Source organism: Apostichopus japonicus, chromosome 21, assembly GCF_037975245.1.
Source record: "Apostichopus japonicus isolate 1M-3 chromosome 21, ASM3797524v1, whole genome shotgun sequence".
In the NCBI taxonomy this organism is placed as follows: domain Eukaryota; kingdom Metazoa; phylum Echinodermata; class Holothuroidea; order Aspidochirotida; family Stichopodidae; genus Apostichopus; species Apostichopus japonicus.
Genome location: NC_092581.1, coordinates 13,072,312 through 13,099,054, shown reverse-complemented (window position 1 = coordinate 13,099,054; position 26,743 = coordinate 13,072,312). Strand labels below are relative to the sequence as shown.

Below are 26,743 nucleotides of genomic sequence, written 5' to 3'. Positions count from 1 at the left end.
ACATTTATGAATAACAAAGGTTTGATTTGACTGCTTTGAAATCACGTATCACTGGCAAGATGCGTCGAGCGCTCTCTTTAAACACTTCTATCGCTTAGCATGCAACTTCCGAGGAACAATACAAAACCGGAAAACATTTATGAACAACAAAGGTTGATCAAACCTTTGTTATGTATAGTGAGGGTGTACATGTTTACAAGGGTTTCACGATTTGACCTCTGACCTCCACCAAAAACAATAGGCGTCTTTAACTCAATGTGGTACTTCTACACACTAAATAAGAGGTCGGCCCAAGCTTCCAGTATTGAGATATAGTGGTTACAAGGTTTTCACAATGTAACCCCTAATGACCTCAAATGATCTTTGCCGTCCACCAAAAACAATAGGCTTCCTTTACACAATTGGTACTCGTACACACTAAATATGAAGTCTGCCCATGATTCCATTCTTGCGATATGGTGTTTATGACGTTTTCACATTTTGACCCCTGGTGATCCCAAATAACCTTTGACCTCCACCAAAAACAATAGAGTTCTTGTACTTAATGTGGTACTTCTACAAGCTAAATATGAGGTCCACCCAAACTTTTCTTCTTGAGATATCGTGTTTACAAGGTTTTCACACTTTGACCCCTGGTGACCCCAAATGGCCTTTGACCTACACCAAAAACAAAGGTTTTTGTACTTAATATGGTTCTTCTACACACTAAATATGAGGTCCACCCAAACTTTTCTTCTTGAGATATCGTGTTTACAAGGTTTTCACACTTTGACCCCTGGTGACCCCAAATGGCCTTTGACCTCCACCAAAACCAATAGGCTTCTTGTAATCAATGTTGTACTTCTACACATCAAATATGAAGTTGGTCTGACTTTCCTTCTTGAGATATCGTGTTTACAAGTTTTTCACAATTTGACCCCTGGTTACCCCAAATGACCTTTGACCTACACCAAAACCAATAGGCTTCCTGTACTCAATGTGGTACTTCTACACACTAAATATGAAATTCCTCTGACCTTCCCTTCTTGAGATATCATGTTTACAAGCTGGGCGTCACAATCGCACTCACACACACACACACACTTAAGCCATCATGAATGCATAGGTTACGATTATCATCGAAACCAAAAAGCTTGATGAGCGCAACACTCCACGTCATAACTTTGCACATATTTAATTGAGTTTCCTAGATTTATCAAAACTTCAAATGTGTTACATAAAACAACAACATTGTGTCTAATATTCCACATTGCAAAACGAAAACTAAAGGTTTGTCCTTATTTAGGACCTTAAAGAATAAAATAAATAAAAAGTTAACTGTAGCAAAGAACACAGGTAAACTTCCAACAAATTTTCCTTTGATCTCACAATATATTTTGACTACAATGTCTTTCACTGGAATTTAAGGAATATGGTCTGATTAGGTAACTAGCATTATTAGGTAATTAGCATAATAATAATTATCTCTTGAAGCTGAATGAAACACCGACAGCCGCTTTATGGATCCTTTAATATCTTCGCTTTTCTCTTTTCAAATGCACAAAATATTAAAAATTCTCTATTTTTGGCCATAATTTACCTGATTTGTAGTAAAGACAAACTTGTCTCAAGGTGAAGTTTTGAAGTTTTTATTACTTACCTTCAATATCTTCGCTTTTCTCTTTTCAAAATGCACAAAATATTAAAAATTCTCTATATTTGGCCATAATTTACCCGATTTGTATTAAAGACAAACTTGTCTCAAGGTGAAGTTTTGAAGTTTTTATTATTTAAAGGGTGTGAAGAATCGCGCAAAAAGAAACGTCTAATGTCGGTAATCTGACCTAGTTTCGTATGAGGTGTAACAGAATCGATCCCAGAAAATACACACACAGCTTGCTACCGTCAGTAATTAGACATTACTGTACAGTCAGTACATACAGCTGTGGTCAATACCCACAGCACGTACAGTGTATAAACGATAGAGCGATGGACATCTCAGGTCCAGCTAAAGATAACAAGGTATCACGTTTCATGACTGTCTGCATTTTGTAGCGACCTGAACAAAACGTCACTTGCAAGCAACAGAAAGTTAACTTTTTCAGATGGCCACACACGGTTTGGGACGAGTCTTCAATGCCTTTAAAGGAAATCTAATGGTTTGATCAATGTTGAAAAGAACCGTTTCCTTTGTTGTACCTGCATATCTCCAATAACCGTCAGTTTCCATCCGACCGAGGCTCGACGAAAGTGAATCTCATGAAGTTGTCATGGAATCCGTTGCATTTTTGCTTTATCTGAAGAAAAAATTCCGAACCAGAAACATTGGAAACAATTCATGCAAAAAATGATTGATATATGTGTATTACTGATAATTATTGATTATGAGTCAGTAAGAAGCAGAATTGAACTAACAATGCTTGACAGAGAAATTATTGACATAAACTTAAAAACCTTTCAAAGCTTAGAATGATACAAATCTGGGGTAAACGTTGGGCTCAGTTTCTTTCTTTCAGTCTGTCATTTTCCTTCAGCCGTGACTGTACTGGTATTACATTTCTTATGTTCCAAAACCATATAGTAAGACGGGGTAAAAAAAAACCACAGGGTAGTTGGGGTAAAAAAAAACCACCCCCCAACTACAAGTCGTGAGAAATAGAAACACATTTTTGTATGGTGTATCTGAAAACCATGGTGCCCAAGTCAATTCTGACATACTTTATTGATTGTTACTATTCTTTTCCATCGGCGTACCGATACTTTTAGCGCCGATTTTTCCCATACTCTAAAAATAGCAAATATTTAAGTTCTGAACACTGTCCTTTAACTTTATCCTGCAAAAATATTAGAACTGATATAGAGGTTTTTGTTTCTTGGTTATGATAACAAGAGGCGTACCTACATGAATCAGTAATGTAATTACCCGCACGATCTGCCAGTTTTCTCGAATGACGTGGTTTTTTTTTACCCCAGGGTTTAGTGTCCGTTTGGGGTAAAAAAAGACCAGTCTTAATTTCCTCCCAAAATGGTTTATATTTATCACAGAATGTTAGAATTGCTATATGATTGACACAGGGAGTACATCAATGCTCCTCTAATTTCTACCAATATAATAATTTACATTTTTATAACTAACTGTTGCCTGTTCTTAACCTAAGTTATTTCTATGTTAGCCTAGTGTTATAGCCTAACACAATATATGTCTGCTGTATATGGTTATATTGTTATTTTTAGAGTCCTAAATTATTCTCTACCCTAAGTCCCAACCCCACAGCTGGATGTGATACTAATATATAGAATAAAACTCATAAAACATGGTCAATAATGTTTTAGGGGGTATTAAACAGTCTTGATAGAATCTTGCTTAGTCTCGGAAGGTGGGGTTTGTTTCCCGGAGTTTATCGTTTGGCAATAGGTTAATTCATGCAGAACTTGATTGAAAATGCCCAAATAAAGCTTTTCTAAAGTGTGCTGAAAATATTTCTGGTGGTTTTGCACATTTTCTTTGGTAGTATGTTGTTTTAACAGTGTGGACTTTTTTTACCCCAGCAGGGGTTTTTTTTACCCCAAAAATGACTAACAGCCGGGATAAAAAAAAACCACCCCTTTTCTGGAATTTTTCCTTTACTCATTGTGATTGAAATTTTTATTATGGCTATTTAGGGAGGTATTCCCACTTGTCAACTGACAATGCTAAAATATCTACCTAAGCATCTACCTTACGAGTTTTATGTTAAACTTTAAGGAAACGTTTTTTTTTTACCCCGTCTTACTATACTTCACTTACAAAAGTGGTGACTTTATGCTTTAAAATTAACACCAGCCAGAGTTTACATTTTCTGCCAAATACGAAGCATTTATGAAACATCATTGTGACGGTTTATATCTCTTAATTGAAAGTACTCACATTTTTTGGGAGAAGAGGGGGTTTGATAGGGTGGGGGTGGGGGGTGGGGGAGGGTTATGGTGAAGGGGGAGAGGGGCCATATTGATGGCCTCTAATTACTATAATATGTGACTGGAGGTGAAGATAATGTATTTTGCTTGAGTAAGTCATTAATTTATTAATTAGGTATGGAACCAAAATGATATCATGATGATATGAATGATATCATAGGAATGATATCATATGAATGATATCATATGAATGATATCATGATAATAGGAATGATATCATAAAGATATGAATGATATCATGATGATGTGAATGATACCATGATGTCGTGAATGATATCATGATGATGTGAATGATATCATGATGATGTGAATGATATCATGATGTCGTGAATGATATCATGATGATGTGAATGATATCATGATGTCGTGAATGATATCATGATGATGTGAATGATATCATGATGATAAGAATGATATCATGATGATATGAATGATATCATGATGACATGAATGATATCATGATGGTGTGAATGATATCATGATGGTGTGAATGATATCATGATGACGTGAATGATATCATGATGACGTGAATGATATCATGATGACATGAATGATATCATGATGACATGAATGATATCATGATGTGAATGATATCATGATGATGTGAATGATATCATGATGATATTAATGATATCATCATTGATGATGTGAATTATATCATGATGATGTGAATGATATCTGGATGACATGATTGATATCATGATGATATGAATGATATCATGATGATATGAATGATATGAATGATATCATGATGATGTGAATGATATCATGATCATATCAATGATATCATGAAACCTACGCAAGTACAATAGCTTCATAAACTATTTCCTGTCGAATCTGCTCAAGGACTGTTCCAAAAGGTCATACCTTTTGGGGAGGTCATTAAGCCTCTAGATTAATCCCAGTAAATTAATGAAATAAATAATTTAAGCAATTTTTACAGCCAAAATGATAATTTATCTCTGTGAGGTAATATTTCAAAAACGACTGTGATAGGCAGAAAGTAAAAGTTCGACAGTTGGTGACAATATTAGATCTTGAAAAACAAAATGAAATAAAACTGTTAGCAAACTGCTTATCCACTAGAGAGCCTGTGTAATAGAATGTGTAAAAGTAAGTTGGCCTGACGTTTCGATCCTAGCAGGATCTTCTTCAGAGGCTAAAAGACAAGTTACAGTAACAGAGGGGACAAAATACAGACAGGTTAATGAGCACGGTGAACACAATGAGATAGATGAAAGGGGATTATAAGTAGAAAGCAACAGGAGAAGAGGAGAGGAAGGAGATAAACTGTGGAGGGACAAAGAGAGGATTAAAGGCACAGGGTAAGGAATAAACTGGAGAGGGACAAAGACAGAAAGGTGTGAAGAAAAATGGAGGGGAAGAGAGCTGTGAGAGGAAGAGTGAAAGGGGGGGGGAAGGGAGAAAGGGGAGAAGGAGTGGGGAACAGAGGAAAGTTAGTCATGTCCTTCCTGAATGTTCAGCCCATGAGGTTGAATGGTACGAAGGCGTTGCATCCAGAGCCTCTCTCTGCTGATACGTACTAGGTCAGGACGGCTACCTAAGGATTCAATCCCCTGTAGGGACATGTCGTTAATAGTATGGTTGGGAAGGTTAAAATGTTCTCCAACTGGGGTCTCAGTCTTCATGGTGTTGACTGTGGATCTGTGACCATAGAATCGCTTCTTGAGGGTGGTTTTGGTTTCGCCAACATACTGGATGCCGCAAACTCTACAAGAGATCAGATAGATGACATTGGTGGTAGTGCAAGTGATGTGACCCTTAGTCTTGTGTGTGAGTTGCATGCTGTGGCTGGTGATGGAATTGGATTCAACAATGTGGTGGCTGCAGACGATGCATCTCGAAGTACGATCACATTTGAAGGTACCATGCTGAATGGGTGTGGGGTTAGAAGTTAGAGGTGGAACAGCAGCACGTACAAGAAGGTCTCGTAGGTTGCGTGGTCGTCTGTAGGCGATGATGGGTTTTTCAGGGACGGCTCGTTGGAGTCTATCTGAAGTGAGGAGAATGTTGTGGTTGTTAGAGGTGATTTTCTGAAGGGGAGGAAGATTTGGGTGGAAAGTAACAACGAGGGGCAGCTTGTTGTCGCAATCTCATCCCTTTTTGTCCTTCACTGCCAAAGTAGATGATCTGGAAAGGGAGCGGACTCTCTGAATGGCTTCACGCACCCTTCTGGTACTATGGCCCCTGGCAATAAGGTGTTTTTCCAAAGCATCTGTATGGCGAATGAAAGAGGAATTGTTAGAGCAAATGCGACGAAGACGAAGTGCTTGACTGTAGGCAATTCCAGACTTGCAGTGACGGGGATGGCAGCTTGAAGAATGGAGATACTGGTGTGTGTCTGTGGGCTTGGTGTATAAGTCTGTAGAGAGAGAATCGTGTTCCTTGCGAACAGTCACATCAAGAAAGTTAACCTGTTGGTGAGAGTAATCAGAGGTGAATTTGATGGTGCTGTGGAAAGAATTGATGTGATTGATGAAGGTGAGCAGGCTATCCTCATCACTGGCCCAAATAAAGAAGATGTCATCGATGTAGCGCCACCAGATAAGGGGACGACAGGGAGCCGTACTGAGCATGCGTTCTTCAAGGCTAGACATGAACAGGCATGCATAGGAAGGAGCCATCCTGGTTCCCATGGCTGTCCCGTGTCTTTGAAGGTAATGCTTGTCCATGAACGTGAAGTTGTTTTTGGTGAGAACCTGTTGCATGAGAGCTTTGATGTAGCCTCTGAAGAAGATCCTGCTAGGATCGAAACGTCAGGCCAACTTACTTTTACACACAATATTAGATCTTACTAGCATGTTTATAGCAACAATTCAGTTATTTGTTTTATTTTGTTGAGTGGATACATGATTTGATCCACATTAAGGAAATTAAACTACTTTTGCAGATTAATAATCATAATGACATGAATACCTCTGCTTGTTACCAAATGCATTAATAAAATTCCATCAATTTAACAATTTCACCTTCACAACAAATTTGTATCATAGCAATGCAAAATTCTATTGGGATTTGGTTTTGCCCTAAAGATGTCTCAAATTTCCAACAATTTTAGAGCAATACAGATTGTTCTATCATTTTTCTTACTCCAGTATTGCAATTTTTTACAATAATCCCACATATTTGTGAGCATATTAACTCAGCAAATGGTCAACCACAAGCACCCATAACCATTACAAGATACAACTACATAATTCTCTCACTGATGGTCAATAACAGCTCTGCGCCAAACTCCGAAACATGTCAAAGGTTCAGTCCCTTTGAATATTCAAATATATGCATATTCAAATATATGAATATTCAATATGTGATCACGTATAATAAATCAATACAGATACACCGCATTCATCTTACCTGACAACCAGCCTTTGATGCCATTCCTGTGACCTTTGACACAAACTCCTCACACTGTTCCTTCTTCAAGTCTAGCATAAACCTTGCTGTCTCGCAGACAACCGTCGCTCCGTCTCTAAAGATTTGAGACATCTCCGGAGTGAAAAAATGAACCATGCTGGAATCGAAGAGATGGAGAACAAGATGAAACAAGTATTGAGAGTTCTGCTAACAGCGTATATAAACTTGGAATTCCACTGGCATAGGCTAATCTGCTAACAGCGTATAAAAACATATGAAAGAGTGGTGGCCAATTGGCTTAGGCATCGGACTTGTGATCCAAGGACTACTGGTTTGATTCCTGCCTAGTTCATTACGTCGTGTAAAAGGGTACCTGTGATGTAACTTGTCTATGGGAGCAGTATATAACTGTAGCCGACCAGGCGCGTAGCCAAGGGGGGGGGGGCAAAGAGGGCGACCGCCCCCACTTTTGAGCATATTTTTTTTGTATGTTTTTATGATACCACTAGTAATTTATAAGCTAAGATGCAATTTACAAGGCTTGGGAAGTGCCATTTCCAGCGATCTGGGAGGCATTTTCAGCCACAATTTTCTTGTACGCTTCGTGCCAATTCATGGTGGTGCTACGCTTACATTATTTTCAATGCTAAATCTAAGGATCTGATAGTTTGCCTACAGGTTTGCCCCTCCCTTGGCAAATTCCTGGCTTCACGTCTGTACCCGACTGGAAGGATTGTCTCTGGGACAGGTTATCATTGACCAGGGGTAAATATATCATGTCTGTAAAGCACTTCCTATTGCTGGTATAAAGCGCTATATAGAAATCAAATATTATTATAAAGCTTGGAATTCCACAGGGATAGGCTAAACTACTAGGATATTCATAACAACATAAGGGTTTGCTGATTCTACTTAAGAAACTTCCCAATTTGCTGTTTTGAGAGTAAATTTTTGAATAAAAACATATTTACTGGTGTCACATGACAGCTTAGTTTTTTTATCAGCCTCAGCTCAGACAATTGCTAATATACCGTCCTATAAACGATTCCTTCATCGACTCATATAACTTTCATTAAAATATTACATTGTGCTTGATCAGAATTTTTGCTATAAATTGACCACCCCCCTTCACCTCCCCCTTTTTCTGCCCTGTACAGTAAAATAAAAGTAGTTACCAGCACTACCATGCATGTAGCTCCTGATAATAGACTGAATTATTAGTCTATATATGGCTCATAATACACCATTTCCACATCTTAAAATATTTCGGTTTTGTGGGTTGGGTGGGGGTGGGGAGAACCCCCAGTCCCCTCTAAAGTATGCAATGTAGACATAGATGGACTCTTGATGGCAAGCGGTCAGTGAGTGACTCAAGCAGACCACAACGTAACCCAAGACCAGTCGTAAAAACGCTCAAGGGAAAAGATAGGCATATCATAAAAAATTTCATGAGAATGTAAAACTCAACTTAAAAATTAAAGGAGAAGCAAATGAAAACTTCATCCTGATGCTATGTAAACTTCTCTCACTTAAAGGAACCGTTTTCCTAAGCTATTAATGAGAGAGGACTGGGAAATTCAACAAAAGTATCAACAAGACATCTTATTACTGAATATTTGATTATTTTCCGTACCCTTCTAAGCCTTTCACTGTTATATATACTCACATGGAGTTTCTTCTCCTTCAAAGCATATCTTTATCTCACCTGTTTGAAAAGTAAACCAGATCGAACATGGAGTGGTATTTCCTCTTTTTATGTATCTCTCCTGATATTCCCAGCGGTAAAAATATAATTTTTACATTAGGTAGTTTCAATAAGTTCAATTCTGGCTTCTCCTTGTCTTGCTCTTGTTTATTCTCATCTTTTGAATTCTCCTCGTCTCTAACTTCTCCTGTGTCCTCCTCCTCCTCCTCATCCTCTGTTATTTCCGTCAGTCTGACCAACTTCTCTTGGCTTCCAACTTTATTCACTTCGGGAGCTTTATATGTGTCGTGCCGTATGAGTTCGTGGAGGCAGGAAAGTACATTGAACTCTGAGACGTCTGTTGCTGTCTGAAATGATGGAGATTCATGGAAAGGTTGATTGTGAATTCATAAAACACGTTATCAAATTTTACGGAACTACAGAAAGGAAGGGAAAAGAAATTTATGACTAGAACGAGATTCAAACCAGTCACTACCCTAGCTCGAATGAGACCGAGGCATTGATCCCTGATTAATAATAATAACCATAACAATATTCAGGCAGTTATATTTTCGACGCTTAACCGACCACAAATGTGGGAGAAACCTGCAAGGTCTCATGGATTACAACTTACCAGTTGCACGGCTGAAATTCAACATTTTAACTCATATTTGGAATCTTTTCAATTTAGAAAGTCATTTCAGATGGGAAAACCGTAGATTGCTCTTGGATGAAAAACCCACCTTACTATGACCCCGGCCGGGGAACGAACCACAAACCTCCAGATTGCCAAACCTCATTGCTTCAAATGCCACCGCCTTTATCCACTCGGACACAGCACAGGTATTGTGGGTTCTGACTGGTACCCCCAGCAATGAAACGGATCGCCACTAACTAAAGGTTCAGTTGGCTTGTAACCCAGATGTCACAAGTCTGAATCCTGTTCTAGCCGTAATTGTTTTCTCCTCTCCTCGATTGTATGTTATCTCCAAGTCAGTTACTTATATAATTTAAAATCTAAACATCAAATGGATGGCATGAAAATCATGTTCCCTGCATGTTGTGCTGCTTATGTGAATGTACAATGACACCTCCATTTGAAGTAAAACTATGTCAGGTATAACTATTAGTAAATTGCTCCTGAATGACTTGTCGCTGTTTCGGATTTACTTATGTCAGAAAGTATAATCATACAGTTGATCAGTATTTCTAACTCTGACAGATTAATGCAGATTACATATTTTGATCATTTTAGTGACGTATGGTTTGCAATGGACATGAAATCAACATTTGACACATACGAGGGGGAAGCCGCTTCTTTTTAAAGAAAATGCACCTAACTTTGAAGTAAACATAATATCAGTGGAAATCTTCCATTGTTTTGGACAAAAACTCCACCCCCATTTCCCAAACTTCCTTTCATCTACACTGAAGCAGTTTTTAAGACCACCCCCATTTCCCTATCTTCCTTTCATCTATACTGAAGCAGTTTTTAAGACTCCCACCTCTCCCCACCCCCCTTTCCCTAACTTCCTTTAGTCTATACTGAAGCAGTATTTAATTCTTCATACTTTTGCACTCACTTATCTGTACATTTCCTCAACCACACGAATGGCATAGAGAACTTAAAATACAAGGGATGAAAAGAGGGCTGGAGGCAGAAATATTTATGGGGTGTATCATGTTTCCTTTAATGATGGAACAGGAGATGAAGGATCAACCCTAGAGATATATTACATATCATAATCATTTCATTCCATGCTTTCCTTTCAGTTTTAGTGGCAAGACATTACAAACCTGTACTGTATACTTGATGAGCACACCTGTACAACATACGTACCTTTGTATAAACACCATTGGACTTTTTGAAGAGGTCCTTATTTTCACTTTCAATGCCAAAGGCAAGATATGGGCTACCAATGATATCCCCCCAATAACCCCTCTTGGCCACTCTGTCACCTCCCTGTAACAAAGAAGACGAGAATATTGTGATGAACTAAAATGAAAGAAATTAAACAGAATTACAGATAAAAATCTGTCAATTTTCAAAGTACAGATCAACACCTACAGTATTAAACCTATTATATCTTAACAGCAGGTATATCCAGCTTCACCTGTTTTGCATACAAGAATTTGGGCTGAAGTTATTCTCACCAACACTCTACCAGACTGCTAATGACATGACAATTGTTAACCCATTTATCGGGTGGTTAAGGTCTTAATGTCTACTGGCAAGAAAATTGCCAGTGCCTCTTTTTTCTACTGGCAAACAATAAAGTTCATGTGCATTAAGCAAGGAAATAGTCCAAATTATGGAGCCTAAAATACTCTTAAGTCTTATAAATCTCTCTAACTTTCACATCTGTTTTTTTTTTTTGCCTTTTCTTTTTAACACCAGTAGCATCAGAACCAATGTTACATTCCAAGAATACTATCTGCAAAGAGCTACATTGCCATCTATCAAGTTCATCAGTCTTAGCAAAGAATTTGCTAGGAAGCCAAATACTGGTTACACAACCTCAAAGCATTTTAGTGCTGGCCATCTTCAAAGCATTTTCGATTATTGAGACATTTAATTGTCTATTTAAACCCTCTGTTTAAACCCTTCTCATCTCCCGGGCAAAGATATCCAATTATCGTTTCTTTTTATCTTGATGAAAGCTGGAAGCAATATCGATGACCTCTAAAGCTTATAATTTAAAGTATATTAAGTCCAAGGGCATGCGAGTTTGATCCGTAACAGGATCTTCTTCTCAGGCAAACTACTTATCAATAGAGACAACACTGAATGAGATAACTTATTGAAAATTAAGTTTGCCTTTGAAGAAGGTCCTCTAAAAAATCAACATGTCAGACCCTCAAATTTTATACATTTAACTTGCTAAACTCATTTTTCTCTCCTTTAGCTTATACCACACCGAGCCTCCATCTAAAACCTAAATTTACAGGGCCCTGGACTTTTGCGACATACTGTTTTGAATATCAATCCCGATGCAAGAGTCTTGTTAGGTACGATATAGCTCCCTTCCCTCATCTCGAAAGCGACTCCGCTATTTCTCCATCTGCTGTATTCGATCTTGTGGATGACATCCCCGCCTCTCTCTATCAGTTTCATATTGTAATCCCAGTCAAACGCACCGACTCGCGAATCGTATCTGGTCTTGAGGTGGGCACGTAATCTGTTGTCCCTGCAAATACAAATAACCCATCTGCAAATATGAAGATTGCTAAGCTAATGGGTTCAAAATAAAAGATATAAGCATAATTTTTCATGGTCCAAAAACTCGGTGAAATTTAACGTCTCTCATTCGATACTGATGGGGAGCTATTTTCGTCTGAAATTTTTCATTTTTCCAAACTAAGAAGTTGAGTTAATAATTGACGAAAGTCAGGTACAGAGGCTGCCAAGGCCGTATGTAGTATTAATGATCTACAAGACATTGTGCATAAAACAACACTTTCTAACCACATTCTCGTATACATTTTATAGAATGCATCAGGTCATTTGTTTAAGTTGAGCAAGCAAAATCAAGGAAAAGGGGAACTACTGTAGATATCAATTTTAAGAGCAAGATTGTAAGGATGGCATACTAAATTAGTGAGAGAGAAGAAAACTTCACCTCATTTACCGCTGGTTAATATACTCTCTGGATTCTGCATGTGGTCTCTTAAGAAGGAAAGGTGAGATTGGAGAGGGGGAGGAGAGGGGGAGGAGAGGGGGAGGAGAGGGGGAGGAGAGGGGGAGGAGAGGGGGAGGAGAGGGGGAGGAGAGGGGGAGGAGAGGGGGAGGAGAGGGGGAGGAGAGGGGGAGGAGGGGGTGTATATATATATAACAAAAAAGGGACTGTTAGAGCAGTGAAAGATGACCACACAAACTAAACTCTTCAGACATGAATGATGACTCAAAAAGTAGCCCAAGTAATGAAAGATCAATAAACTATACCAAGCTTTGCTGACGTCAAAACTAGTTTTGTCTGGATTTCTCCAAAACTTGAAGATTGCTTCTAAATGGTCTCTTTCCTTGAATTTCAGAGCTGATAAGTCAAACAACGGGAATACATCTGCCAGATAATCCAAGTCTGTGACCATTCTGTGAGAAAATGAGTTTCAAGGACCAAATAAAACATGATTAATAAATAACTATCATGTAGAAAATCTTTGATACATATTTATTTTGAAATGTTAAATATGGCAACATTTAACGGGGAGAACTCATGATAAAAGATGATATAATTGGGTACTTACTTAATAAATTGTGTAGCCATGTTTGCGATGTAGTTGTTAGTCTGTTCTCTAATCAATGAGTTACCAAATATTTCCAGAAAGGTTTCCGTCTTTTCCTGAAGGCCGACATTTTCCGGTGCTTCCAATACAACATGGAGAAGTAACATGTGTCGGGCAAGTATCTCAAGATTGTTTTCGATGATATAAAACTGTAAACAAAGAATAATATCTTTGTGTAAACACAGACAGAAGAGACAGAATATGTAGAAGTATTTTCTGGTTGTGAAATCTTAAACAGAATATCATATTCGGAAAAATGTTGAGTTTTCCACACTGAAAGACGACGTGGCTTGAAAATGGCCGGATCTTGATCAGAGGTAGGCTTGAATACATGCAAACTACTCGGATTTATCCACAAATTTCCATATCGAGACTGTCCAGATGAGTCTCATCATGTTCAATCAGGCAGTTTGCAGCAGACCTAATTGAAACTATTGGAGCAAATGATATATTGAGTGGCAAATGAAATGGCAATAACATTGACATTTTAAAGCAATGAGCTATTTTAATCATCTAGTCACTACTTTAAGGCAGTCAGAATAGGCCCCAAATTAAAGCATGCTATAATTGCTAGAAGTTTTCAAAAAATACTTTCTTGAAGGTCTTTACTTTCCAAATTGTTCTCAGGCACTTTTAAGGAACACACAAGATGACTGAATGTCCCAGTAAGGAAAATTTTCTTGAAGGTTGTAATAAAAACAGTTTAAGAATTTTGACCGAAGGTGACCACATTTGAATGTCTAGCATATTTTGGGCCAATACAGCATATCCTCTTTGCTTGTACCTTGGATCTATCGTTGATCTGAATCTAAAGCACCTGATGAGGAAGCACTGTGTCTCATTATATCACAATCCAGAAAGTGACAGCAATTTGAGAGAAATTCAAGGCATTTTAAACCAACCATATCTCAGTTTTGAAAGCGATGGACTGCCTGTAGATCTATGAAACAAATATTTTTATTTGGAGACAAAAAAGATTCAATCCTCCAAATCCTCATACAACATTTGCAAAACATTTACATCCTCAACACACAAAAAAACAGGTCAATTTGTCCAAGTGTCTGCATGATTCTAAGATAGATTCTTACATTAAACTGCTTGTTCGGTTCTTTCCACGCTTGGCTGATAGCTTTCAAAATATGTCGACAATCTCCTCCTCCCACTAACAAAAAATTGAAGTTTGAAGATTTTTCTTGGTCCTCCAGGTCAAGTGAAGCAGTCTCAGTGACAATATCTACAAAGAAAGAGGAGAGTGAGGCTAGAATTTTATAAACCTTGCACATTACATATAATGGGAGATAAGAACCAAATTTATTTCATATTCTGTCCACAATTAATTACAAAATTTATACTGAGCTTTTGAAAGTTTTACTCCACCATAAGAATACTTACATGTTTACATGCTTTAAAATTTAAATATATTGCAAAATCTCTCACTGAGGAGCCATCAACAAAAAGTTTTCAAATGACTATGCAAATCATAAAATGAATATTCAGCAATCGAAATCATGGCATACTGTTACGTAACTAATGAATGCAGCTGTACAAAATGCATTGTTACACCAATACCAGTCAACCTACTTGAGTGTAGTTTGTTTTGTTTTGTTTTATTTGCACTCAGATTGTTCAAAATACAAAAAATAACAGAGATGACATAATAGAACAGAACAAAGAGAGTAACAGGAGCTAAACCCATTGGGCTGACAGAACGTTGGCCCATTTCCAATGGGGCCCTAGTTAGGAGGAAGTTATTAAGGATGTGTAGTGACAGTATCTTACGACTACTGTAGTACCTACAAATCTTCCAAAATCATATATATCACATTACTTTCGAACTCTTAGGTTAATGTGACTAAAATAGTCTTATCACTGTATCATCAGTTTGTAATTTTTCCATTTAAATAAACCGTAATACATTTACATGAAAGTACTCACATATATGTGGACAAGTCTGATGACTAGCATCCATGCATACGGAATACAAACAATGCAAGATACAGTAGTGCATATAGCCTACAGCTTGGCTATAAGAAAAACAGGTTTAAGAATACATCACATAAATAGCTCTCAATCTCATATTAGGCCTAGGTTAGGTGGTTTGGCTTAAAATTTGAAAGTTTTTTTATGTATCAAAAGACCTCTTCTCGATTTTTTTTAAATGTGTATATCCTACCAGCCATGATACAATGAATAAGTCAAATAAATAAGGATAGCAGATATGAAAGGAAGAGATCTAAAAAACCCTTGTGGGCTAAGTGAGTAGCAAACTACCTGAAAAAAGAAAGAAACCAAATCATGTTTTACAGTTTGTAAATAAGTGTAGCATAACGTAGGCCTTGACAGTACCCTAACACATATATATGTTATGGACAAAGGTGGTTATAAAACAAATTGGCTAGCACTTCGACCTAACAAGCTTTGTGGAACTGGTGTATGCCCAACACACACTACGATAAAATATACAACGAATCATAGAAGCCTAATTGCGCACTCAATGAAATCTGACAAGCGTTATTCACGTTCAGTGGTTAACTGAACAGTGGCTTCATTACATACCTCCATTTCGTAAAGCTTCATATGGAGTAAAACCCCACCAATTCACTGCGCCGTAAGCATCGACCATTTTTTCTGTTCTGTACAGTTGGCCTAATGAACCTGTTTGCAGCAGCCTGGCAACGATAACTTAGCGGTCTAGGTAGCTATGTGATGTTTTAATTCCTATTAACGTTATAGTGACACAGTCAATATTTGTTTCTCAAACGCTGTGTAAAGTAATACCAGGTATGAACAGAAATTCTCGCTTAAAACCTCAACATGGTAAAATAATCAAATCCAGGGAGGATTCTCGTTCATGCACGTTTTCAGTCATTTACCGACAGTTTGTCAATATAAGTTCCGTTCACATTTCGGATTCTTATCACCGAACTACTGTATTTTGAACTTGTGTAAAAGTAAGTTGGCCTGACGTTTCGATCCTAGCAGGATCTTCTCCAGAGGTTGTATTTTGAACTTGAAAGCTAAATGAGCGTAACCAGACATGACGAGAGGCGGTGGGTGGGGTATGGGATGGGGGTGGAAAACAACTTCGGAGTCTTTTGTATTAGGGAGCCAGGGAACTCTGGAGGGGCCCGGGCAAACATATTGGATATAAACTATATATACAAAGTTCTCACTTTCATTAAATCAAGAGTGTAAATGAACTATAAGTTAAATGTAAAAGGATAATAGTGTACTTAACACTACATAATTACATCATCTGGAGTCACTTATGAGAATGATTTGTGTTCGTAATCTTAATCGTACTTGTTATCATACTCAAACCAAGATAAAATAAAAAACGAGTATTTGTACTCAAATTTGTTTGTACTCTCATAGGAGAACTTATGTCTGTTGCTGGTTCTTTACTCACCCCCATGTTTTTCTTAGTTTTAATTGCTCTGCTCATTGTACTGTTCAAGACAGTACGAATTGCATATATTTTGGTTTTGTACATGTCATGTACATGTACATATCATTATCAAAACTGTACAAGGCTCTATGTAGGTATACATATATGCCTGCCGAATGAGTCGGGGCCGGGGTTACATTCCCGTGACAATTAGGGGCTCTGGAAAATACGGAGGACCAGGAGAACACAAATGGGATAAATAATAGTGTTTTTCCATTTTCATATTATAATTAAGGAAACATGACAATTTCAAAGATGGAAGGGTGGGAGGAGGGAAGGGGGGGTGAAATCATTGTCACGAAGGCATAAGCTGGCTCTCGACGCCTTTATATTAGGTTGGGTTTCATATGACTTTACTTTCCTTTCCCATCTGTTCCACACAAGTTACAAGTACAACCATATGAAAATTATTGTCCTCACTCCGAGAAGTGAAAGTAGCTAATAATCATTTTCTCAACCGTTTAATGACAATAACTGAAACATAAGAAGTAGGCTAGGTTAAAATACATCTGCTTTCTGCATGAAGGAGTGGTTTGTCTAGGCTAAGAGTTTTCTTGTTTTCTTTTAAAAAATGAAATGTTTTCTCAAGGAGTTGTTGTCATCTCTCTTTTTTTCCAACAATATTATTAAAAGCCCGGGACAATTATAAGGGAGAGTAGATATGCTGTGAATACACACAGAGTGCCTGAAGGATGATTCGAAAGCAATTTATTAATGCTGATAAACCCATGGGCGGAGATCATGGAGGGGACGGGGGGGGGGGCATGTCCCCCAATATTTTGGGTGGGGTATATAGTATCTAATATCCCCCCCCCCCCCCATATTTGGTGGCATATATTTTTGTGGCTATAAATAGAAAATAATGCGTAAGATTATTTATCCAAATCATATTTGGCGGTGGCTAAAACTACATCCAACACATGCTGCATGAGGTAAATGACTCTTCGTGGTCGTTTCTGTGACCGTATAGCATGTTGTCACTCATGATTATTATCATAATGTTTGTACATCTCTTGTGTATGAGTGTAAGTACGTACAATCATATATATGATCCACATCGATATGGGTTCACTGGGTTTTCATTTGGCCTGTTTCCTACAAGATTTCTAACCTCAGGCGAGTAGCCAAGGGGGGGGGGAAGGGGGAGACCGCCCCCCCCCTCGAGCATAATATTTGTAATTTTTATGATATCGAAGTTTTATAGTAGCCGTTATAAGAGGTTTTAATATTTGTACAGCAAAAAAATAACTGTGTCTGAATTTTCGAAAATTCCCTGACCAACATTCTTCATCATACTTCCCTCTACTCGTGCAATTTTGACCGGTCTGTTATATTGGTTGTCCATAGATGAAATTTTGTGCAACATCATGGGTATGATTTGAAGTGAATTTATTATTCAAATACTGAACAAATAATGGGCTTAAACCTTGAAAAGTGGGGCTGACGGGTATGTGGGCCGTTACGTAAAAGTATTACCTACAAATGCAATGATCCACAGGAGATACGATGACGTCGAACATGATGTGTGACTGGTGACAATCTTGTAAAAGGTTATGGATGATAAAATACTATTGGGAAAACTTAGTTCTCAGGCAAAAGTGTACTTCTGGTTGGTCATTTTCAAGACCGAGAAGTGCTATTTCCGGTGATCTGGGGGGCTATCAAAACCAGAATTTTTTTTGTACGCTGCGCGCCAACTAATGGTGGCGCTCCGCTTTGATAGTAATTTGCGCCCCCCCCCCCCCGGGTTAGCAAACCCTGAAGTTGCTACGCGCCTGCACCCAAGCAAATGTCCCCCCCCCCCAATATTTGAAACAAATCGCCGCCCCTGGATAAACTATATGCACACACACATACAGAGATACTACGGATGTATATATCTATAATTTGAAATTCCACAGATTAAAATATGTTAACTGTACTTACTCATTTGATGGCAGGTTTTACAATGACTCCTCCGGACCAGGCTTTGTTGCTATTGTTACATTAACCCGTCAACTGTTGTACAAATCCTCATAAGCTAACTCTCTATCAAACATATGCACTCAGCTGGTATTGCTTCATATCAAAAACAGCTCCCAAGGATCCTTTCCAACACCATTTATTCTTCGCAGCACGTTATGTGAGGCCACAGAAGCATGACTACGTTTTCCTAGCTGATTTTGTGTTATACTTGTGAGAGTAACTGACTTAATATGAGCTGTGTGCTAAACTAAATAGTGATCATGATCAAGCCACTTTCATTGATAAGCCTCCAACTTTGAAGGGTCCTTTATTAACTGCGTTACCGGAATGTCACTTCGTTTTTAACTATTTAAAGCTATTCGTCGTTGATTGGATAAGTTAGTTATGTACGCATGCATCCGATCCTTTCATACTCAGAATCGTCCAGGAGCGTATTAAATCAAAGATCGTGGTAGAAAGAAGTTTATCTTATCACATGACCAATGCCGTCTCTCTTACCTCCTCATCAACCCCTCATATTCACATACGTTTCAGTGTGGTATTGGTGGTGCACCAGGGCTGCAAAGGTGTGATGGGGTATTAAACAAAATTCCCCGACTGAGTTAGGTAGGAGACTGATCTTGAATGAAAGTGCCTGAGGCGTATAAAGGATTTTATAAAGGAGGGCCGGGTGATGCCCTGGGGTCATCCAAGCCATCTCCCATGTAGGAGGGTCTAGGGGTCCTCCACCAGAAAAAAAAAACAGTCGTCAAATGTTGCATTCTGGGGCCTATTTATAGGCTACTTTAAATAAGGTATATATAAGTCATTCTAAATGCCAGACTGTATTAGTGAATAATAGGAAATTCAAATATCACCTCATTGCATGATTTAGGTATGGGTCTTAACCTTTATGGGAGAGCTATAGAGGCTAATGGAGAATATATAGAAGGGAACGTGTGCTGCCCTGGGTCGTAGAAATATACCCCCGTGTAGGCAACAATCGAGCCGTAGATTCCGCATAGAAAAGTATCTAAGCGTACCGCCACCATAAGTTGACGCGAAGCGTGCAAGACAATTTTGGCTGAAAATGCCTCCCAGATCGCTGGAAATGGCACTTCCCAGGCCTTGTAAGTTGCATCTAAGCTTGAAATTACTAGCAATATCACAAAGACATACAAAAAATATGCTCAACGGGGGGGGGGGGCGGTCCCCCTTCGGTCCGCCCCCCTTGGCTACGCGCCTGCGTGTAGGAGGGTCTGTGGTCCCCCTCCTGGAATACAAAAAGGTGCATTCTGAGGCATGCATAGATAATGTATTAGGTGTAAGTAACTCCCAACGCAACATTGTATTAATAATGTATAAGAAATTCAAATTTCACCTGACTGACTTAGGTAGGGACCAACCCACCCCTCCACTGTGACCTCAAATTTGTGCTTGTTTTGATTATAGTGGGTTGTTACCGCATCACAAGTCTGCCATCCTCTTTCAATTCTGCTTCATAGTTGAATTCTATCATTTATTATCAATATAAATGTTAAGTTCGTGATGTTTAGAATTACAAAACTCAACGTAATGAAAGTGTTTGTGGCACCCTCATTTGGTACAAAATCGTTAATGCATAAAATCATATCATAAACGACTAAATTGTAATAACAATAACATTTCAACAGTAGATACAAAAGTGGCTAACAGAGATAACGTTAACCAGGAAAATGATTGATTCGTGAGATATAAATCCTTCCAATAAAAGGTTGCATGAACTCATCTCAAATCCCTTTTGCTACCTTTCGCATCCGCTTTTACAACGAATCCTTTTTTATATTTCTGCTGTCCGAAGGCAACAAAGCATTACATCGTAAGTCTATTGTTTATGCAGATTTATGAAAGAAAGGAATGTCCTTCACCTGATTGTTGCGGTGTAGTAGAAAGCATTAAGTAACGTAAGCTTGTTGTATCTTCAGATATTCAAGTATGACTTATCCGTTGTGCCGATCTGAGGAAGATTAGCTGGAAGTAATTCCAATGAAGGCAGCAATTAATACATTGTGGTCACCCTTCTAGATAAGAGGTAACTATTCCGATGGCCCAAAAGCTACAGCAGTGAACTATCGACCTGAAATTACGAGCCCATCTCAAGTTAGATTATAAAATGAATATTTTTATCTTACAGATACTACTCTCTACAGCTTTATATATTAATTCAAACATATATTTTACCAGCTGACGTGATGGCCAATGCGGTAGAGACTGGTGAAAGACCCACGTCTTTTTGGTTGAGTAAAGCGTCCTAGAGTTCGAGGCACACTGGAGTTCATAACACCCAGGGTTGGTATTGCACATTTTGTGGCTTAGGATCCCGTGTCATGTCTCACTTGATGTCGCAAAATAACCTGGGCGGATGCGAAGAGGGTCGGTCAAATCGACCAGAGGCGTTTTAGGTGGCGTGCGTGAATCCTTGCCTTGGCCAGCTGAGGGTCGAAGCACCCTTCGAGATCGTCATGTGTGCAGCCTCCGTTCACTGAGTAGTTGGCTCAATGAGGCGCTATTCTCCAATGTACGGATGCTTATAAAGACATAATAGTATTTTCTATCAATTGTATTGTTGAGTTTTAATCTAGCGCCACCACTTTATTCGGAACGAATTCGCGTAAGCTTGTTGGATTGCTTCATGCTTATATCACATTGTAGATAATATTATCTAGATTATTATCAATTTAATGGAAGGGCCGTATTCAAAAAGCTAACACGTGAAAAGGGTAAAATGTGAGGAGTGGGGGGGGGGGGTTCAAGTAACGGACGCTGGCCTTCATGCATCACTAACGTACCCACAGAACTTAATTGACGATTGACGGAAGCTCTTTGCTTCATTATTAAGCCAATATTATACAAATCCATCCGATTATAATAATAATATAATTCCATCCATTATTCTATAACTACATTCAGCGTTGTCAGGACTTCAAAAAACTTACTTGAAAACATCTGTACCTTCGAAGAAAAGAAAAACACAATACACACAGTCTGGGCACTCTCATAGCAAGTCCCCTCACATGGAGATTTGTAACCGTGGGATCATGCTGACTAAGCGGATATTTCAACGGTTCAGCCTATAGACAAAAATGCAGTTGAGCTAGCTCCTAGTTAGAACTGTATAGTGATCGAGTGGGACCATAATCATGAAAGAAAGATACCGAGCTCCAATTGTTCAGTTCATATAGTTCCACCATTAATGCGGAGTGGCTAACATTTCTGGAATTCTAACTACCCCCCCCCCCCCCATCCCCATCCTGAAAAGAACATATATACTATACACTATGTCAAGATAAAGTTCTCTTTGGAGTGTTTCATTTATTGGTACGTTATTGCATTCATTACCACTCTAACTACAATCCGAGGATCGTTACGATCAATACGGTGGCATCTATACCTTTGATACTTCCTAATACACTGCATGTTTTACATGGGGCCGGGGGGGTGGGAATGCGGGACCTGAATAGGAGTAACAATACAGGATAAAAAATGTGTTAGTTATCTCACCGCACTTTATTACATTAAAATATCATTTGAACCATAGAACAACTGTTTCATAAGCACCCCTTTGTCACGTGTATTTTCAAATCAACGTCTTTGCGACAGGTCACTGTTTGATGAGCCTCTTGGTTTCATTATCTTAGTAGGAGAAAGGGGGGAAAGGGGGAGGGGAGGGAGTATATCTATGTGAACAAAAGAGATGACCGATTATGACCGATATTATAGCGGGGAAAGGGAGGGGGTAGGGTCTCCACAAGTTAAAAGTGAGACAAAGGAGACAGAAGAATGTATAATTAAATGAATTTATATCTAACCTTTTATTTCTGAATACATTTATGATTATCTTGAATATAGATTACCCAAAATATTTGAAAGTAATAATATATCATCACCGAAATACAAAATTAAAAGCCAAAAAAAAGAAAGAAAAATAATACACTATGACATTTACACAGTTAACGATTAAAATATGGCTGTGTAAAGTGGTCCTTTCGATCAAAGTCTGTCATATACATATTCATTAAAATACATGAATATTGATACATTTAATAACGTTCAAGAAGAGAAGAAAAAATAGACAAACGAGTAATCAAAGAAGAATTACCTCGATCAAAGTCTGTAATATGCATATTCATTACAAAAATGAATATGCATACATTAATGACGTTCAAGAAGAGAGAAAGAAAAATACCTATGAGTAATTCAATGAAGCTTTGGGTATTGTCTAAGCAGCAGCGTTCTTCTAAGATGTCTTTAAATCGGAAAAGAACAAAGCTGAGAAATTGGGCTCTTTTTGTGTGGATTTTTTTTTTAATATCGAATTCTAGAAACGGAATAACGATAGTGGTAATATCACTTACAGAACACGAGTATTGTGAATCAATACTTAAATTGTTGGTACTCCTCCTTAAAATTGTTGGTTCCCCTCCAAGTCAGAATTCCTGGCTAAAGGGTCTACCTCCCCATACCCATGTAGTATAACTGTAGTCTGCAAGGTCTATTCATTCCACAGTAAAAGACTGACACCCGATGCATATATATAGGCCTATCTTGTATGTATGTATATGTGATCTTCCCGCAAGCAGGAACTCGCGAAAGAAGCCTTGGAGGCTTGTAGACTCGCAAGCTGACCGAAGCCAATCTCTCGACACACATCCATTTAACGTCCATGTCGGGAAGTTGTTATTGAACAACACCCTTGCCAGACGACACACATTGCTGTCGGCGGGGAATCGAACCGGGGATCTCATGACTGGGAGACGCCGGCGTTAACCACTAGGCTATACACTCCGCCTATACCAGGTATCTTTCGCAAATACCAGCATCGATTCAATATTTTATCTTCATAACTCATTTTTTCTGGCCATGAATACCATCATATCTATCTTGTTAATCTAAATGGTCGAAAAAAATATTCAAGATCATTAATTAAGAAAGGATTTTATTGTTCTTTATATGAACGCGTTTGATGACTTATGGATAATCAAGATTGAAAAGGAGTAAAAAAAAAGACAAAAGAAAGGTTGTATCTTAAAACAGTTAAAAGCAATAAGAAGAGAAAAATACTGTACAGACCTGTAATTCACAAAAAAAAATTAAAAAATTAAAAATTAACGATTGCACCGAGAATACACGCAGAGCAGAAGACAGCGCTTCTATATTTATGGACATGTTTCTGTAAACTTGCTTTTTGGTTTCCCGAAAGGGAAAAACTTTGGAGTAAACGGTATACCGACCTTGCAAAATTGTGAGGAAGACCGAGGATTGCAAAGTCGTCAATGACTATAACGCGGATCGGTAATTACTATTACGGTTAGAGACTCGTCCAACACGGCAGCATGCAGAAACGTTGTACTCAAAGCCGAAGCGACAGTGAATTAATCAGTTCACGCATCCGGAGTCTATGCTTGCTAAGTTCTTCAATACCGCCCTCGTTAGCTTTCCGGGGGGGGGGGGGACGTTTCATACATGCAGTTTTGATTTCTTTTCTGAAATGAACGGCCATACTAAACGCTTGTGTGAAGCTAGGGGGACGTAAGTGTTTGAGAATGGGCCAAGTTGTTAGCGTTTGTGCTGCTGGCTCTGCCTTAATTGGGTGACTTATAGGGGGGGGGGGGGCGATCCTAACAAACGGTGCTCACAGTACCTTCCGTTAAAAGATGGTTATATTAATAACATACAATACTATATCTACAACGAATATGCCCTTAAGATAATAAAACCTCGGCTTGTTCCCATGCAGTTTGTCTCTGTTTTTCTTCACAGCCCCCCCCCCACCCCTCCAACTTATCTTATCATTGCTCCCAAGCCCACAAGTAAATCGTTACGACGTTGGAATCTTTAAGTGTGTATATACTGAAACATTATAAACATTCATTCGTCTCGGAATAGCTAAACACGCCCTTATATATGTTTTTTTTTTTTGGTTACCATTGCACCTCTATACGCTAAACTCCGTTCTCACCTGAAACTACCACAGCGTTATCATTATTATTAATATTAAGTCAAACCAGCCACGATCAGGATAACAACTTCTAAAAACGTTGCTGAATCTTAAAATGGCGGCGAAAGCTAAACGTTCTTTACAATGTATTGATCACTGTCCAACACCAAAAATAATCATAATAAAAAAAAAACGAAGAATGAAACAAATTTTGCCCTACTTCCGCTCTATCGAACGCACGAGTTAAAATGTTGCCCTTAAATCCTGACGATGTACAGAAACTGTCCTGAGTAGCTAAAATTGAGAAATATCGTGCTTGTTCGATTCGGAACAGATTTTCTTCCCTGATCTGCATTGAAATCGTCGAAAAGACCAACTTTTTCTTTTTTCCTCCTCCTCTTCTTCTTCCTTCATCTTATTTCTTCTTCTTTTCTTCGTTTCATCTGGTTTGGGCATTTTGCCTCTCCAAATTCCATGGGACGCTAAACAGTCCAAAGTTTCGCTGAGAGTTCTTCTGGTAAATGAGTCACAAGAAATCCTAAAACTTGGTACATGAATTCCTGAGGCAGGTACCTTAAATGAGGATCCTTTGCCAGTAGGGCGTCCTCAATACAATCAACGACAGGTGTCACATTACTATAACTCGTCCCATTCAGGGAGTCGTGCATAATTTTCACGATATATTGAAATGAGTCGTTATGATATTTGCGGCATTCTTCCGACATTTCCTTCCAAAGTTCTTGCGCTATTGAGTTGACTTTGTCGTGAGTGTAGAGACTGGTCGCTTGTAGGAAGTTACCTGGCTCCAGTATACTGACACGCATACCCGACTCTCTCACCTCTTTGCGTAGGCATTGCGTAAAAGCTTCTATACCGTGCTTCGAGATTGCGTAACAGGAAAACGCTGCGTAAGTGCTGCGACACATGACACTGCCGATGTTGGTTATTCGTCCTGTCAGAGAAAAAGAGAGAAAAAGGGTAAATACATCACCAGTGAGTCAAAAGGCTTGATGACTCATTACCAGTATGTAAGCAATTTACGATAACTTTTGACAAGTTCTTTTGTTTTAACTTACAAGTATTTTCCCCACACATTTCTGTCTTTGTCCTTCTCTAGTTTACTCCCTATCCTCTTCCCTTGATCCTCTCTTCGTCCCTCCAGTACAGCTTATCTCCTACCTCTCCTCTCCCCCTGATGGTTTTTTTTTTCTTCTCTCCATCCCTTGTCTACTAATCCTCTTACATCTATCTCTTTTGTGTTCACCCTGCTCATTAACCTGTCTGTATTCTGTGCGTGTTTTTTTGTCCCTTCTGTTACTGTAACATGTCATTCAGCCTCTGAAGAAGATCCTGCTAGGATCGAAACGTCAGGCCCTCTTTTAACTTTTACACATTCTCTTACACAGGCTCTTTAGTGGATAAGCAGTTTGCTAACAAGTTTTGTTTTATGTTAACTTACAAGTGCTCAGCTGTAGGTTATTATAGGCCTACCACAGTAGTAATGTGCATACCTGCATAGAACGTATGCAATTTTCTCCCGACGGTAAACAAAGCTGACTATAATTATTGGTTGAAATGGATATGTCAACTGGTGAGTCACCTTCAAATGACTTTTACCGGGCACCACAAACAACGTTAATTTGTCTTTACTTGGGTGCACGGACCTACATTCACGTAAAGGTGTTTAAGTTAACACATGCATGCTCTACGTCTGAAGGTACCATGTATACAAGTAAGAAGGTGAAGTGGTTGACCTCTGTTGACACCATATGACTTATGCCTCAATAGTAACTAAGTTAACTGAGTGCTTACTAAGATGGACCATATACCAAGGATGAAGATTATCCAATTATTGGGGAGTACTAGTGTTTTAAAGTAGGGATGCACCGGATATCCGGTCCGGCCGGATAGTGAGCAATTATCCGGTTCCGGCCGGATATTTTTCAAAATCCGGCCGGATCTTTTTCAAAATCTGGCCTGAATTATTCCTTAAAAAGGTGTTGGTATTAACTTAAATCAATGTAAACTATTTCCAAAAATTAATAAAAATATTCAAAGTAAGGAAAAATTAGGTTTAACATGTTTAATTTAA

General features: G+C 38.6%; 2 protein-coding genes across 4 annotated transcripts in view; both read right to left on the bottom strand.

Annotated features, from left to right (window-relative positions):
• Window positions 1-1,661: 1,661 nt before the first annotated feature.
• LOC139962601 (dynein axonemal assembly factor 3-like) lies at window positions 1,662-21,002 on the bottom strand. 3 transcript variants are annotated; one of them, XM_071962738.1, is made up of 9 exons: window positions 20,895-21,002; window positions 14,371-14,516; window positions 13,244-13,431; window positions 12,942-13,088; window positions 11,970-12,186; window positions 10,839-10,961; window positions 9,020-9,366; window positions 7,315-7,471; window positions 1,662-2,276 (listed from the first exon to the last, which is right to left on the bottom strand). In XM_071962738.1, the coding sequence occupies exons 3-9, from the start codon at window positions 13,387-13,389 to the stop codon at window positions 2,199-2,201; spliced, it is 1,215 nt and encodes a 404-aa protein (XP_071818839.1). In that variant the 5' UTR covers window positions 13,390-13,431; window positions 14,371-14,516; window positions 20,895-21,002; the 3' UTR covers window positions 1,662-2,198. The 3 variants fall into 3 exon arrangements, with proteins under 3 accessions (XP_071818839.1, XP_071818838.1, XP_071818837.1); XM_071962737.1 differs by lacking the exon at window positions 20,895-21,002 and adding an exon at window positions 18,657-18,799; XM_071962736.1 differs by lacking the exon at window positions 20,895-21,002 and adding an exon at window positions 15,839-15,978.
• A 4,042-nt stretch (window positions 21,003-25,044) lies between these two features.
• LOC139962806 (D-beta-hydroxybutyrate dehydrogenase, mitochondrial-like) overlaps window positions 25,045-26,743 on the bottom strand; it is a 50,103-nt gene continuing 48,404 nt past the window's right edge. The window contains exon 3 of the mRNA XM_071963150.1: window positions 25,045-25,603. Coding sequence (XP_071819251.1) covers window positions 25,134-25,603 — 470 coding nt within the window. The 3' untranslated portion in view covers window positions 25,045-25,133. The remainder of the gene's footprint in view (window positions 25,604-26,743) is intronic.

Coding starts and splice junctions, on each gene's coding strand:
- LOC139962601 (XM_071962736.1), bottom strand. CDS start 15,905: ATGGTCGATGCTTACGGCGCAGTGAATTGGTGGGGTTTTACTCCATAT. Junction 14,517..15,838: donor TGAAGCTTTACGAAATGGAG/GTATGTAATGAA, acceptor CTTTCTTTGTAG/ATATTGTCACTGAGACTGCT. Junction 10,962..11,969: donor CGGGATTGATATTCAAAACA/GTATGTCGCAAA, acceptor TCTTTGTTACAG/GGAGGTGACAGAGTGGCCAA.